Consider the following 16,187-nt stretch of genomic DNA (forward strand, 5'->3'; position numbering starts at 1 on the left):
CAGTGTAATGTGTTTTGGGGCACCTTTTGGCTTTTTTCCATTTGGATTTATTCTTCATTTTAGAATAAACTTATCACTGTACCTTTCCATAATGCTTGTTTTCCTGTAATATTTGTTTTCTTCCCCAATAGCTCTGACACTGCCGGGAGATGCAGAGTTTTAAGGGAGAAGGGGAGAGCTCTGCAACTGCCAAATTGTCAAAAGGCTGAAGACACTGGAGTTGTCAGAAGCAAATTCATAGCTCTCTGTATCTTAGGCAAAAGTCAGGGAACACCTTCTTTGCCTCCATGCATCTGCTCTCCCAAAGGAGTACTTCGTTCATCTGTTCAGATGCTAACAAAACTGTTAATACACAAACAATGAAATTAATAAAAAGGATCAGTGCCATTTTATATTTAGTATGGCAATTGTACATTTGAAAAACGCAGACTAAAGCTCTGAGAGTTTTTCCTTTGAATTATTTTGCAAGTATGAACATACCGAAGATACTACTGTATATCTGCAGCTCAGCCAGACCCGCTGGAGGCTTCATGATCTGTCCCTGGCTTAGACAAGTCTGGCTGGCTGAGTGCCAGCTGTTGAGAGTCCTTCTGTCTGTCATTTTCACTGTGTTTGCTGTGATTTGTAACTGAGGGCTCACTTTGTTTTTATTAGACATCCACAGGTTTGTATGCCATAGCGGAGAGCTATGTCAGTAGCCGTGTAAATAAAGTGACAGTTAAACCTTGGGTATTTCCATTTTTACTGTACTAGACTTCTGAACTAATTACTGTACCTTTCTTTTAAATTTAGGAAGATAAGCCTGAAGGAAGGATCCTGAGAGTCTCACAGAGAGCCAGGAGAAAAAGAAAAGGAGAAATAACAGTTTTGAAACAAAGTAAGTTAGATTATGAAACAAAAATATCAAGTATCAATTCTTTAGTTAATATCCATCCCTTATTGTGAATTGCCAGCATTGTTTCACTGAATTTGTATTCCCTATCGAATACATTTTTTTCAACTTTATAAAAAGAGAGCACCAGTGTTATTTATAGCAATTAAGTTTTAAGGATTGAAGAACTGAAAGAGCAAAGTGAAAACTGGGAAAAAAAACTCCATCACTTGGAGATTGATTACCTGTTGCAAAGAGCCAGTTTCTATACCTCTGGCAGCGTGGAGGAGGATATAGTGAATGTAAATGTAACTGATGCACATTTTAGGTTTTGCATTTTTTTTTCATCCCTCTAACGAGTGCCAGTATGAAAGGGAATCGGGCGCATTGAGTTCCCACATGTTGAAAGACATGTATTAAGCAGAAGTGAAAGTTTACTTCTGTTTCCTCGGGGATCAATTTTCTATCTACAGTTTGTGCTGGAAATAGGCACATTTATGGAACTGTTCAAGAGTAATTGCTATAATCAGTCCGAAGGGACATACACTGCATCAAGTGGCATAATAAAACATACTTTAAATGAGTGCTGGTTTTTCCAGCTATTTGTGTGATAGATACTTCCAGGAAGAATTGGAGAATCAGCAACTATTGTACCTCAGTGGTACGCCAAGCACAAAACCTACATCTTGCCCTCCAAAGTGTTTCTTATGGTAAACTGGGAGGCATTACCAGAAGTTACTGGGCCACTAATCAGCACAGAGCTCCAAGTAGCTCTGCTACACACTAGGCAGACGAAATACTGATTAAAGATGCAACATATAAAAGTTATGGAAGGTCCCCCTCCTGAGGTAAAATTACTCCTGAAAGATAAATATTATTTCTACAGTTGTTTCCAAAGCTACAGTGATAAACATGTGAGATATAAGCACAAAGCTGATACTCTCTGGAAATTACTGCCATCCACTGACAAAATGATCTGTACAGATTTCTTTTTTTTTTTTTTTTGGGAAAATGTCAGTTCAGCACAAGCTATTTGGTATGAAAGACCAAATTATTCAAAACCAAGCACATAATTGTGTATTATTGTGCTGAGCAGCACATCTCTTAAATTAAATAGATAAAAACTGGGTAAATCACAAATAAAATGAATGTGCTTTAATAGTGTTGAGCAATTGCTGTCGTTGTGACATCTGTTATCTTTTTCTTACATTATTAGCTTTTTTCAGGGGAGTTTGGAATCACTATTGTTATGATTTGTGTTTTACTCATAAAAATGCTTAGCCAGACTGTTACTTAAGAGGCTTATTTCTCTTTTGAGTAGCACACAGTAAGGATCAGGCCAGAATTGTGCTGTGGACTGTGTGGAATCCTCCTGGCAGTGGGAGTTTATGGTCGGAAATGCTAAAGCTCCTATGCAGTGGCAGCATTTTAGGTGAAGATCAGTAAAGCAGAGTGGAGGTGTGTGAAAGTATATACATACAAGGCCAGCCTCACAAGCCATCTGTTTTTAAAGTTCTTGGCTTTTGATAGTACAGTTAGTACCTTATTTTCAAGGCCTAAAAACTGTTGTTCACTGATGTGACAGTAGCCAATATTAAGATGGACTGTAGCCAATATTACAATTACTACACAAGTGTATGAGAGTGTTCATACTATATGAACAAACCTTGAACTGGAGGTTTCTGTCATATGCTAATGATGTGATGGGGTAAGAAAGCACTGGTGACAGTTTTGATGGCTTGGACAAATCACTGTTAAATCACTTCCTATCTACCAAAAAACATCAAACTACAAAGAGATGGAGTAGGTTAGAAACATTCTGAATATTGTTAAAGTATTTCAACTGTGATTGAAAAAACATGTCATGAGTGCTATCCAGTTGAAAATGCTTTCCAGGAAAACAAATTCTCAGAAAAGAATAGATTAAAATATTTAACTACTTCATGATTTGAACTGATCTTTTTACACGTCTGCAAATTTTGCATCTTAATGCTTCTTATGAGCAAAAAGGGAAAAGGGATGGGGGCAAGACTTTTTAAGTTGTTCTTGTCACCTGAAAGAGCTTTTTTGTGTTACTGATTGAGACCTGAACTGCCAGAAACCTTTCATGTTTCTGGTGCTGTTAAACTTACAGATCTATTTATTTTCCTGAAATAAGTCCTGAGAAATACCATCAATGCATTTAATAAAATGTAGATTTGAGATAGGTATTCTCGAAACTTGAAAGTGTTGGTTTTGGTTTTTGTTTTTTCTTGAGAAGTTAACACTAACAGAATTATTTTGCTGTTCTCTGCTTCTTTACAGCTGTACCCTCTAAAGGAAGGCAAGCATGGTGTTGGGCATCCTATCTGGAGGAAGAAAAGGCTATTGCAGCACCTACTAAGCTTTTTAAAGAGGTATGACCTTCTGAAGTTTAAATCAGTCAACCACCTAAGATAATGAAATATCTAGGAAATCAATTAAAAAAAATTGAAGATTTTGCACTTCTCTTGGAATCTGCATGATTAAAATAATGCTATCCACCAGCAATCAACATAGTTGAAATGTGTGAAATCAGTTATCTTTCTCTGCTCTTTTAGAGAATTCTGTAGTTATAGATTAATGCTGTCAACCAAGACTACAGAAAGTAGATGCTTTTCCAAAATCTTCAAGCCTTTTCTTCTAATCTTTGAAGCTAAAAGTCTGGTACATACCCCTCTTTTTCATGCCATATCATTCTCTTTAGATATATTGAGAAAGGTGGTACAACGGTCATCTTTTGGCTTGTTGCTTTGACCATGTTACCTGCATTTTGCAGCTCCTCCTGACATATTGTTTTACTATGTCAGATACCAGTCTGGCTTGTTGCCATTTTGACTGTCATCTGATTGGATGTCACATCATCATCTCTTGCTTGTCCTTTGCCTGCTACGGTAGTCTTTGTCATTTGTCATTTTAGTGCTTTCTTGTGTGCTGTTGCTCTTGCTTGGAAGCAAGCTCTGTATGCAAATCCACAAAGCTTCCATGCTGTTCTCTTCTCTTGCAAAACCTGGCAAAACACGTTAACACGTCTCAGCTGCTGTACCTCTGCTGTGTATATCTCATATTATTTTTTTGATAATTCTATTCTTACTTGTAGTCTGTTTATTATTTTTTACTTGCTTTATACTTCAACTGTTGAATCTTCTGCGCAGAGATTAGTTTTGCAGCTTACATGAGCGTGTGATGTTGACCTTTAATTGGTATTTTTAGACATTAATGAGGTACAAAAGTAAGGCACTAGGATTACAATGAGCAGAATCAAGGTTCAAGGACAACAGTTTCCTAACCATCCTTAGTTATATCCCGTGGTGCTATATACTGGTTGAAAAATTAACAAGAAAAAAATCTGGGTAAGTAGTTTCTATGTCTGGAAGACAGATTTACAAAGTGTTGCTCTGCCTGTCTAAAATTCCATTAAATGCTGCTGTGGCACCCAGGCATATACCAGCCTTTCTGGACGCTGCACATGGTGGTAAAGTCTGGAGTTATGTGATGACATACTGTTTCCTTTATTTTTCTCCACAGTGTACCTTTCTCACTTAGTGCATCTTATTTAATATTTTCTTTGAAACTCTTTAGCCCCTGGGTAGCTCTAGGGTTTTATTTAGTGTGCAATATTTAAAGCCTGTAGCAGAGAGAGAATTCTTAACACCACTGAGAAGTGGCCAGGTAATATTTTTCCATTTTGCAGATGGACAAGCACGCCACAGCAACAGTAAAGTAAAAAAGCCACCCAAACGTCGCCACCGATTTTGAATCCTTGACTTCTGTTTGGTGGTTAAATCTTGGAGTAATTTCTAGGCTGTGACTGACAAGCTGTTATTGCTCCAGTAAAACAAAATTATTGACTCTTGAATTTTTTTTTCCAATCTCCACCTCTCTTGATGTAATCTTTTGGGTTTTGTGGATGTTCTTGCACCATACATAAATGTGTCTAATCTTTAGTCTGCCATCTGCTCGTTTGCTGACTCATTATACCTTTACTCTTAATTTGTTCTTGTATGTCTCCTTAACAAAGAATCTTCAAATGTATGTTGTGAAGATAATGTTACTAAGTTTGTCATAAGTTTTACCTCGGGTGATGTATTAAGAGTAGTGCACAAAATTGAAATCTGTTAAATAATATTTGAGTTATTAATCTTCTTAAATTTGCCTGTTATTTTGGTATAACAGAAACCAAAGTAAAGTTTGTGTTGCCTTAGAAATTTTAGATTTGAGAATAGAAAGAACAGTGACTAATTCATGTCTTAAATTTCAGGAAATAATTTGTGATAATTGCTCAATTTTTAGTGTATTGTTTGTAGAATTTTTTACTGTTTGTACAGTAATTTTTATTATAATAATGGAAGAATAAACAGATCTGTGACTTTTTAATTGTTTCCTTTCTTGGTAATTTTATTTGTGCTTGCTTTTACAAAATCTCAGTTACATTTTTGGCCCCTGTTCCTCAGTGTGTCACTATTTCTAGCATTTCAGTTTCCCACTGGGCATTTTTATTTGTAAGGTATTTATGATATAGATGGCATTAGCTCCAAGTCTGTGCACCAAGGTGAACTTTAAAAATTTCATTTTATTGATTTAAAAAAAAGTACTCTGCTTTTACATTCCTCTGGAGGAAGTATGCAGAATAATGCGTAGTGTAACTTCATTAAACTTTCATTGATAATAAAAATGCTAAGTGTGGTGATGTTAGGGTGAAATAACTTTTCAAGAGCATGTATTGTGGTCAGGTACTCTGATCCCTTAACTGAGGTCTGCAAAATGATCTAACCTATTTTCAGATAGGGACCTACAGGTGTGGTGAGACATCTATTAGCTGGCCATTTTAGGCTGATTTAAACTGGTCTGGTTCTCCATTTCCCTTCCCTTGACTGCATAGTCCAGCTCTTGTGCCATGCACTGTGCTTTTTTTTTTGTCCTTGGTTTATCATTCAGTTGCATCAGTTCCAGCCAAAGCCACCAGAGAGAGGTGATTCCCTTCCAAGTCGATGAGACCTCTCCGAGTACCCTTGGTACCTTCTATTTCCATTAACTGCAGAGCTACTGGTGGCTGGGGAGCACGTGTGGCTTTTAGATGGGGGCAGAAGGAAGGGGGAACATATAAAATGCTGCTTCTGTGTTTTGTCTGTAACCATTTGAGGCATAAAAACTGTCTAGCTGTGAATCTGGTAACCTGTGGAAAACCTTCTTCAGTTTTACTCAGTTTTGTGTCTGATCTTTTCTCCAATTTAACCCTAGTATCTGCTGCTTCCTTCCTTCTTTAACAGAACACCTGGAACATGCTACATGAGATGCTGATGTCTTCTGACTGAAAACATCCTTTCTGCTTAGTCGTGTTTTTGCTTTTGTTTTTTGGAAAGATGGTGTTCTGGCTTCATTGTAATGTTCCTGTGATGTGAAAACATTCCTGGAAAATGAGCTAATTGGGACCCAACATACAAAGGAGAAAATGACATCCAAGAGGCCATCCCTGTATACAAACAACGTTTTATATTTCTGCCTTGCAGTTCATCTTTGATGGCCTAAGATGTGGAAATGAAAAGGAAAAATAGAGAATAATTGCTGTGACTGTTAACAGGAATGATGACCACCAGGTCAAAGTGTCACTGTACAGGATGAAAATGAAACAATTATATTGCTAAAATGTTTTATTTACAGTGAAAAAAGTTGAGGGCGTATCATGCTGTCTTCTTTCCCTTGGTTAACCTTTTTGCTAATTCTTTGTAATTTTGAGTACTGTCAAGTTTTAAGTCATTTGCGTATCAACGTATTTTTCAAACAATCATCAATTTCTCCTTTCCCACTGTAGGTTTTTTTAAAATGCAAAACGTAATTTAAAGCAATTAATTAGTCCTTTAAGAAACATGAATAATATTAATAAATAATCATTGTTCTTTTCCTTATATTCTGTATTTCTCTGATATACTTTCACAAGTATTGAAACCATTCTTTTCCATTGCAGTATCAGTCTTTCCCATACAACAAGAATGGCTTCAAAGTAGGGATGAAGCTGGAGGGGGTGGATCCCGAGCACCAGTCGATATACTGTGTTCTGACGGTGGCTGAGGTGAGTGGAGGCTGCGAGCAGCCCTGGCACGGGGCTGCGGGACACACTGAACTGCAGCAGCAGCAGCCAGAGGTGCTTGCTCGTCCCTAGCAGGCAGACAGAAACTGGATGTAGGAAGAAAACTTTAAAATTAATAACGCTGTATTAAATTTGCTCGACAAACACTTGACGACTATGATGGATACCATGCAGCAGGGACTGTTTATGTACGTTTAATGTATGCAGCTAGGGAAGACATATTACGCTAGTTGGATGATGCATGTTTTTTTCTATAATCCTGTAGTTTATTTTTTTAAGAAAAAATAAGTAGAAAAAACATGACAACTGATTTATAGTGGTTTTATAGAGGTTTGATAGTATTTACAGTTGCTCCATTCACTGATATAAATCATAGAATCGTTTTGGTTGGAAAAGACTGTTAAGATGTTCGAGTCCAACCATGAACCTCACACTGCCAAGTCCACCTCTAAACCATGTCCTCATTTACATGTCTTGTAAACCCCTCCAGGGATGGTGACTCCACCTGTTCCAGTGCCTACTTGATAGTTTTTTTGTGTGGCAGTTGTGATTCAGTTTTTTGGGCTTATGGCCTCAGAAGTTACCTATGTTGGCACCTTCTACAAATTAGTATACCATATATACTCTGTTTGTCTTTTTGCTGCAGTTTATGGTGGTGTGCCAGTCAGTGGTTGGGTATTTCCTGTGTGCCTTGTGCTTGGCACTAAGTGATGGGAGATCAAGATTTTCACTCCTGACTGCAGGAAAGTTATGGCATTTGGCACTCAGAAAGATGTGAAGAACTTCTGTACAGAGGGAGGGATTGTATGTCCTGTTTTTCTGTTCCTCTTGGTGGTTAACTTGTTATTCATGGACTAATGAAGCTCTGGGGGATACCTCTGCTGACTTCTTCTGCCTAATAACAGTTCTCTGTATCTCTCTGGAGAGCCTGTTGAACATAGTTATTGTTGAGTGTTCTCTTGCATATTGATTAGTAGGGATAGCTTGAAAATATAATATGTGCTCTCTCCATGATCGTATCAGATGTGTTCATGCTCTTTTATAAGGTTTCTGTTTTATTTTGATGTTGGGTTGAACAGTTTTCAAGTATTTGAACACTAATGGCAATATCCAGCTTTTAGTTAACTCTGTTCACCAGAAGAGGAGGCACTCCGACTGAGAATAGCTTTGCTTTTTTGTTCTTTCCTTTATGTCAAATGAATTTATTCATCTGGTGTTGGCTTGAGCAGAAGTAAAAGGCTGACTGAAAGCACACTGTTAAGATACATAATACTGAACAGAAGCTGTTATGTGTAGAGGAAACATCTTACGACATAGTATTGTGTGTTGTACATTCTTGCTTTTAGGTTTGTGGTTACAGAATACGACTCCATTTTGATGGATACCCAGATTGTTACGATTTCTGGGTGAACGCTGATTCTTCTGACATTCATCCTGTTGGATGGTGTGAGAAAACAGGTCACAAGCTTCATCCACCTAAAGGTATTGTTTAGTATGAAATGTGTCTGTTTTCCGTAGCTCTGAGATTAAGACTATCAGTGCAGTGCTGTAATTATTTTTTTTTAGAGGAAACTTTTTTGTTAATTTAATCAGAGTATTTGAACGTGGCAAATTATACACTAACTCTGGCTAAAATCTTGAGGTTTAAATCCTACCTTTTTCATTCAGTGGAAATTCAGAGTAAAGAAAATGAACCATGAGAGTAATTCATAAGGCATTAAGAAAGAAAGTTAAACGACAAACCTAGACCCCAAGTGAATGCTTATTGCAAGTAAAATGGCAGCATACTGGTGACACATATGCTTAAACAGGCAGCTGAAAATCCTTTAGTGGAAGGTCTTAGGACGTTTCCGTTACTAGGTATTGGTCACCATTATTGTACATGTGTTGACACAAAGAGTAAGCATGAAATACAGACAGAAGAGGAATTAACAGATAAAGAGGGAGAAAAAAGGGTAAGATTACAAGCCTGAAAGCATAATTTGTATATAGCTTATGTAAATGGTATACATGTGTTGAAATACGTGTAATTTGCTTGTTTAATTATTCTATTTCAGATTATGTAACTCATTTATTTTGGTAGATGGAGGGCAACTACACTGAACTGTACCATGAAAAAAGAGAGAAATGGGCTCTCTTTTGGGGTAGAAAGGGAGTATGTGGAGATGAAGATAGCAAGTCCTGGAGACAGGAGAGCGAGAAATAAATTAATGTGATGTTTTGACATACATAGTGTGGGTAGGATAGTGTGGTTTGAAAAGACTGCAAAATGATGAGTGTACACAGTCACAAGGATGCATTGTAGAGAATTATAAATCTGTGGATGTAACTGCGGGGATGTGGAAGGTGAGAGTAAAGCCGCTGAAAGTGCACAGGCAGAGGGCCTGCCAGTGTGGGAGAGGGTGGCATTTCTGCAGCTGAGCCTTGGAGGAGTGTGAAGGAGCATGTGCTGCTCTTCTGAGCGCCCTGCGAGCCCCGCTGGCTGCAGGCCCCAGTGCTCTGTGCTGCCGCTCTAGTACCAGAGTTTTCACTGGGTGTAGTTCTGCATAAATGGCAATTTCTTGAACGTACATCAGAATTTCTCAGAAGGCTGGCCTTCACTGAAGTAATAAGTTACATGTAGCAAATGAGCAGTCCCCAGTCATAGTGTTATTGATGTTATTACAGCATGATTAGTAGGTTTTATATCTGTGATGGTGTCATCATTTCCATCTTAAATGCCTGGTTTAGAAAGCTCAAACTTTTGTTATCAATGAATTATTGCTGCTGGAGGAAAGTTACTGTCTGTCTCTGAGTCACTTTCATGAAAACTTACTTCAGTTTCTCTCCTAGTTTTAAGTTGGTGGGAAGATTGTTCTTCTGTAGTGTTTTTGTTTTTGTTTTTTTTTTCACCCTACTGAAGCAGTGGATAGATCTTTTACTTAGGAAAGTCATGGAGCCTATCAGAAGTGTTGAAGGAGACAAGTTAGGAGGATGTATGATGGTAATTCTCAGGGTCCTGGTTGTCATCCTGCACAGCTATGTACTCCTGCAATCCCCAAGACATATTCTTGATTTTGAATAGCACGGCTATTCTCTGCTCTGCCCTTTGTGTGGCTTGGCTCTGTCACTTCACTTCAGTGGTAAACCATTTCATCACAGATGAGGTGTGGTGTGATTGCTGAAACCTGCTCTTGTACTCATGGGACTTCTTCCATTGTCCTAGTGCAAGCCAAGCTTGCACGTGGGATGAAAGAGGAACAAGCAGTATGGTAGAGTCATGCATTCAAAGGAGGCTGAGAGCAACCAGCTGTTCATCAATTAAACATACTTCTATTTTTTCAAGAGGAGGGCTTTCACTACTGATGTTTTACTGGTATTTATGAAGTTTTGTTATTTGAAGGGGAGAGAGGTGACTTGTAGCCTGTGCCACTTGGAGGGAGGGAGATTGTAGTATAAAACTGATATCTTGCAGAGACTAATTTATGGAACCTGGTAGAATTATGGATTTCAGTTTCTAGGCTGCCACTAGGCGTTCTGCCCCTCGAGGACTGTCAGGTCCCTTGATGGCCAGAACTGTGAGGTTGGAGATCAGGGATAGAGCAGTGATTTTGTAAGAAATATTCCCCAGCTTGTTTTGAAGGTGAAATTGAAACTGCGGTGAAATCTCCTGAGTTCTTGCCCAGTGCTTTATTTATATGACTATTCTTCCTCTCAGATGAAGATTAGGAACAGTTCAAATGTCAGTCCTAGCCAACTGTAAAAAACTAATAATGTGCAGCTCAAGAAAACAGAGTATTTTGCTCAGTTAGTGTAAAGAAAGCTTGACATTTTGGTAAGGACCTCAGCCAGCCCTAAATAAAGAATGTGATTCTTCTTTGTAATACCAGCTGCCCAAATAAAAATGGAAAAGGCTTCATCAACTTTCTTTTGAACTCTAGAAGCTCCTCTGAAGTGTGTTGTGCTAAACTTTCTAATAATCCAAACCAGTCCTCCCTCAGACTTGTTGAGTTCATATTGGGGTAGCATTAAGAAGCAGTTTTAAAGTAAATTTATGTTAAATTAGAGTAAACAGTTAACAGTGCATAATATTTTCAGTTTTGAAATTGTGAGAAACAGTTCAGAACTGGATGGAAAAAATAATTTTGTCAGTTAGGATCAAATCACTTGCCTGCACATTGTGTTTCATGCTTGTAATTTCTTGCCCTCCTTTTATGATCCTGATTTAGAGTATAAGGAAGAAGAATTCAGCTGGCCCTCATACCTAAAGGCATGCAAGGCTCAAGCGGCTCCTAAATCACTGTTTGAAAACCAGAATGCAGTAAGTACTTGCTTGTTACTAATGGTGTGGAAAGTTGCTAGTATGCTCATGTGTGGAGGAGACTCACAGCACATTTCAGTGATGGCAGACCCAAGACCTGGTATTTAAGATATAAATGGTTACAAGAAATTCAGTAACAATCTCCAGTTTAGTTCACTTCCGCAATTCTTATCCTTTAGTGTTTTACTCATCTGTTTAAACGTCTCATCTGGCACATTCAGAAATGTTATATTAAATGAAGTTTGAGTCTTGTTATTAGTTCTTGCACTATAATGTTGTGGAACAAGAACTGTCTTTCCAAAAGAGTATCCAAGAGTTAAAACCAACACATTTAATTTTAGCAGCATGTTTTTTATTCCATAAACCACAAGTCTCTGTGTTTGAGCATCTCTCATGTCAAGTAATTAGGCTGCTGCCACTCTGTTGGGGCAGCTAATTGGGAAACTTAGAAGTAACATGAGTATATTGATTGTGGGCACTGGGGAGATTTCTGGATTTACAGTATTTATTTTCAATTAAATGTCTTTCTCTATGTAGACAGTGATTCCATCGGGATTTCGAGTGGGGATGAAGCTGGAAGCTGTAGACAAGAAGAACCCGACTTTCATTTGTGTTGCTACGGTAACAGACATGGTGGACAATCGTTTTCTGGTTCATTTTGACAACTGGGATGAGAGTTACGACTACTGGTATGATGTTTTTGTTTTGTATCCCAGCGAGACATATCAGAAATGTGTTAACTTTAAGCAGTATTTTCTGTGATACTTTCCAGACTGTCGATACAGTTACCATACCAACTTTTGCTAGATTTGTAATCATGGCCACCAAAGTGTGTCTCAGTGGCAGACTGGAGGAATCAAAGTTTACATATCATGTTGCACATAAAAAACCTCCAGAGATTGTGCCAAGTGAGTGTTCTCATGTGCTGCTACATCTGGAGCTGTGGATTAATTTCTCATTTCAGTTACATACTGTGGTTCAGGTTGATATCTTTAGCGAAGAATATGGACCTTGATAACGTGATTAATTCTACTTGGAGTTAGGTTTGCATATATTTGTAAATTGAAAGAAAGGCTGTATTTTCTCATAAGGTTCTTGAACCACTGTGTTGTTCAGACTGAACCTTAGCCATCATCTGTAAGGCATCAGGATAGTGGTAAAACCCGCTTTTAGTGTTTTGTGTACTGCTTTGCTCTGGAAATTGGGATCCTGGTATCCTGACCTGTGTCAGAGATAACGCTTCTGCATATTGTATTGTAGAAGTGCTTTGTGTATCTGTATGAAAAGTCAGTGGATGGAGCAGGATATACTAGAATCATAAAGATCCTGAAGGAAATTGAGGCTTTGTCTGTCACAGGGCAGATTTGTATTTGCACTTGGATCTTATTTTGGAAGATTGTTTAGATAACTTAAATTCTTTGAAGACTAAGTTACTACAGAACAGGTGCAGCATTGTAAGCCTATGTCTGGGGTTCAGCAGTGGCAACTTAATTGTAGGGCTGATCCTGTGAACATAAATGAAAGGTTTCTTCATCTGTATTTGATGACTGCTCAGGCACTATGTCAGTGAGAATGATGTAAAACTCTTATGTAACTTTAAAACTTTGTGAGTCCATCTCTTGAAAAAATGATTATATGGGTTACGTGACAAATAAGCTGTAAGAGAACTAAATTATTGAAGCAGCAGTGAACAGTGAATTCAGGAACTGAATATCAAGATAATAGGCCGTATGAGTCAAAGACCAGAAAGACTGGTAATTATGTTCATGAAGAAGTACCTCAGAATATACATTTCCTCTACAAAGCAGCAAGAAACTGTGGACTGGAAAAAGGTATTCTGAATTTCCTGATATTTAAATGCTCACTAATAACAATTACGCCTTTAATTAATCATCAAAACAGCAGTTAGGCAAAGCTTTTATGGCAAACACAATGCAATATAACCTGTAGTTTGTTCAGAGGTAGCATAGGTATCTCTCTACGATATTGCAGTGTGTATAGCAGCAGGAAGTTTGTCCACCAGTCCTCTCAGAAGAGGGAAAAGCTGTTTCTAAGTACCTAACCAGGCATTAAATTTTTGCAGTTGTAGTATTCTGAAGTGGGTTTTCTGAATTTCATATGTAGAATACATGAAATAGTATCTTCTTAAAGGATAAGGGAAAATAGAACTAAAAAAATGTATAGGTGTTTGAGAGATCACTTGAGCTGTATTTACACTGAAGCCAAGCTGAAGATTTGTTCTTTTGGTGAAACTGTAAAATACCTTCCTGGAAGAAACAAGGAAATGCTGCTGGAAATACTCGGCATGAAAATTAGATTCTGAGTGGCACGGCCTACCTCTCTGCATTACTGGGACAGAGAATAGGAGTGAACAGAGGAGGAAGGAAAGACATGGGAGAAAAGAAGAGCAAATGAAAATAGCAGTGGAATGACCAACCAAAAGAGAGCCTGAAAATGCATCCTGAATGCATCCCACTTACATTTTTAATTTTAGATACCAGGTTTGTAGGTTCCTTAAAATATCTTAGGTGCAGAAGTTTCACATCTACCAACTGGTGTTTGTAACTAAAATGGAAGAGTTGTCTTGGGATTATCCAGAGTGGAGCCTCACAGTTTCGTTGTGTCTATGTAGAAGTTTTAATCTCACAATTATAGTGAAGGAAAAATTATGTATTTATTTTATGTAGTTTATTATTATAAACATATTACAAACAAGAATGGGTATTTTTTCTGTATACCTCATGTTTTAGTTTGGGTAGATTGAACTTTTTCATTGAGTACAAAAATTCTTTCCACTTTTGGATAAGTAAAAGACAGTTTACTGATTTTACTGGACTTCAAGCAACAGAAATCTATTAGCATCACCTAAGCTTTTTTAGGCTTCAGGCCATCAGCCTGAAGATACTTTTTCTGACTTTTTCCTGAGCGTTAGAAAATAAGTTAGTGGTTGAGAATAAGAATGCTGTCTAGAAATAGTCATTACTACAGCCCTTTAATGCGTGGCATTGATACTTTCAGTGGATTATAAATCCCATTAGATTGTCCTTTGGCGGTGGCTTTTGGAGAGAAGAAAAGTGAACAAAATTGACAAATTTAAGACTTTCCTTCAGGAAGGACAATTTTGACTTACATGACACAAGTCATCATGAGGTCCTTTCTGTCTATCCCATCTTTTTTTATGAAACAAATAATACTTCTTTGAGAGCCAAAGAGATTCCCTCTGAGTGGAATTTCCAAATTTACTTATGGTTGTCTGAATCTGGAAATATAATTTGGGAATCCTCAGGTATGTCTGAACTATGAATTAACTACAGGTCCACACTGGACTTCAGTTCTCCATTCTCTTGCCTCTGTTCTGATTTTACACAGATTTATATCACCTCAGCTTCCTAATTCTTTTGTGACCAAACCCAAACACAGCCAGAGCTTGCACAGGAGGTGAAACTGTGCTAAGTCATTGCTGCTTGCCCACAGGAGAGATAGAGCGATGGCCATGCTGGGTCAGGGGGCCCTTGCCTGCCCTTGTCCTTGACTTGGGCTGAACTTCTCCTGCAGAGAAGGCACTACGGTCAACTTTTGGCATCAGCTTACCTGGAGCATTGAGAAAATACGATGTCCCATGCTTCACTCGCCTTTTTTTTGCTGTCTGTCTTGCCTAGAAAAAATTATTTCTAAAGTGCCTTGTGAAGACAAATTGGCTTTTGATTTTTCTGAACCATTTTCTGATCTGTACGGGTTTTGGAATAGGCTGGATTTTGGTGTGAGACTAAGTAAGAGGCCAGTTCTGCTCTCCACCAGCATCTGCTACTTTGCTAACAGCCAAGTCCTTAAAAGTTGTGCTCTGCTTGCTTAATTTTTGAGATAATTAATTTTGCTTCAATCTCTTTTTGAAAGGAGCAGTCTGTTTTTAAAGGGGTTGTATTATGTCAAAAAGAAGATAAAACAATCTTAAAGAATCATGAGTCACAGTGCATGCTTTAAACTATTTAGATGGATAATGGACTGTTATCTGACCCTAAAGCTCTAAAATTTCATTAAAATCATGATGAAGCTGTCTGATAAGACTTTAAATAGAAAGTTGAGTAATCTGGCTTGCTATACCACCTCTGGGCACATACCGTAACCTCATGGGCCACATTTTGGGAGGCCCTGACCTAAAATAATGCCAGTCGTCAATTACGAAGCATTCTTCACTTAGGCACTAGATGGGGCTGCAGGATGTTGGTTTTTTTTTCGTTTTGTGGGTTTGTTGTTTTTTTTTTTTATTTCTTCTTTTTTAATGCACCGTTAGATCTCACGATCAAGAAGTTGTAGAAGTAGCATTCTTGAGTGCATATTATTATTTATGAGTATAATGCATGTGTGTATGAGTGGTTTTGGATAGATAAGGTTTTCATTACAGATTGGATCTATATTTAATAAAGTGAAAATCAAAATACCAAAAGGTTTGTTTCCCCAGAAGGGAAAATGAGGAATTATTTCAAAACATTAAAAACTCTATAGCACATACAGCTTATTTTAGAGACAATATGATTTACTAAATAAAAACTCTGTACAGATCTTCAGGTGGAGACCCATTTGGGAAAATATTTTTCTGAAAGAGTTGAATATTCATTTTTTTAACAGCAAGCGTTATCATCCATCTCTCTTGATCTGAATTTAGTGGCCTGTATATGTGAAACAGATTTTGGGGAAAAATTAAACAGGACAGTGTGAAAGTGACCAGTAGAAAAATACTGAGTCTTCTTCCATGTCTGAGTTTCCACTGGGCCGTGCTGTGCTGCTGTGATTTCGGGTCTGTTGAGCTGCCCATGTGTTCCTTTCCTGCAGAGCAGTGAATGCACGAGGAGCTCACATTGTCACCTGCCCTTAGCTTTCCTTACTACTGAACTTCCTCCTGGCCTTTCGCA

General features: G+C 37.9%; 1 protein-coding gene across 1 annotated transcript in view; it reads left to right on the forward strand.

Moving 5' to 3' along the window:
- L3MBTL3 (L3MBTL histone methyl-lysine binding protein 3) overlaps positions 1–16,187 on the forward strand; it is a 76,298-nt gene that overhangs the window by 25,209 nt on the left and 34,902 nt on the right. Inside the window, exons 6-11 of the mRNA XM_080342790.1 lie at positions 793–877; positions 3,176–3,267; positions 6,855–6,959; positions 8,324–8,459; positions 11,186–11,277; positions 11,815–11,966. Of these exons, the coding sequence (XP_080198916.1) occupies positions 793–877; positions 3,176–3,267; positions 6,855–6,959; positions 8,324–8,459; positions 11,186–11,277; positions 11,815–11,966 (662 nt within the window). The remainder of the gene's footprint in view (positions 1–792; positions 878–3,175; positions 3,268–6,854; positions 6,960–8,323; positions 8,460–11,185; positions 11,278–11,814; positions 11,967–16,187) is intronic.

This window comes from Nesoenas mayeri (assembly GCF_963082525.1).
Source record: "Nesoenas mayeri genome assembly, chromosome: 3".
Classification (NCBI taxonomy): Eukaryota; Metazoa; Chordata; class Aves; order Columbiformes; family Columbidae; genus Nesoenas; species Nesoenas mayeri.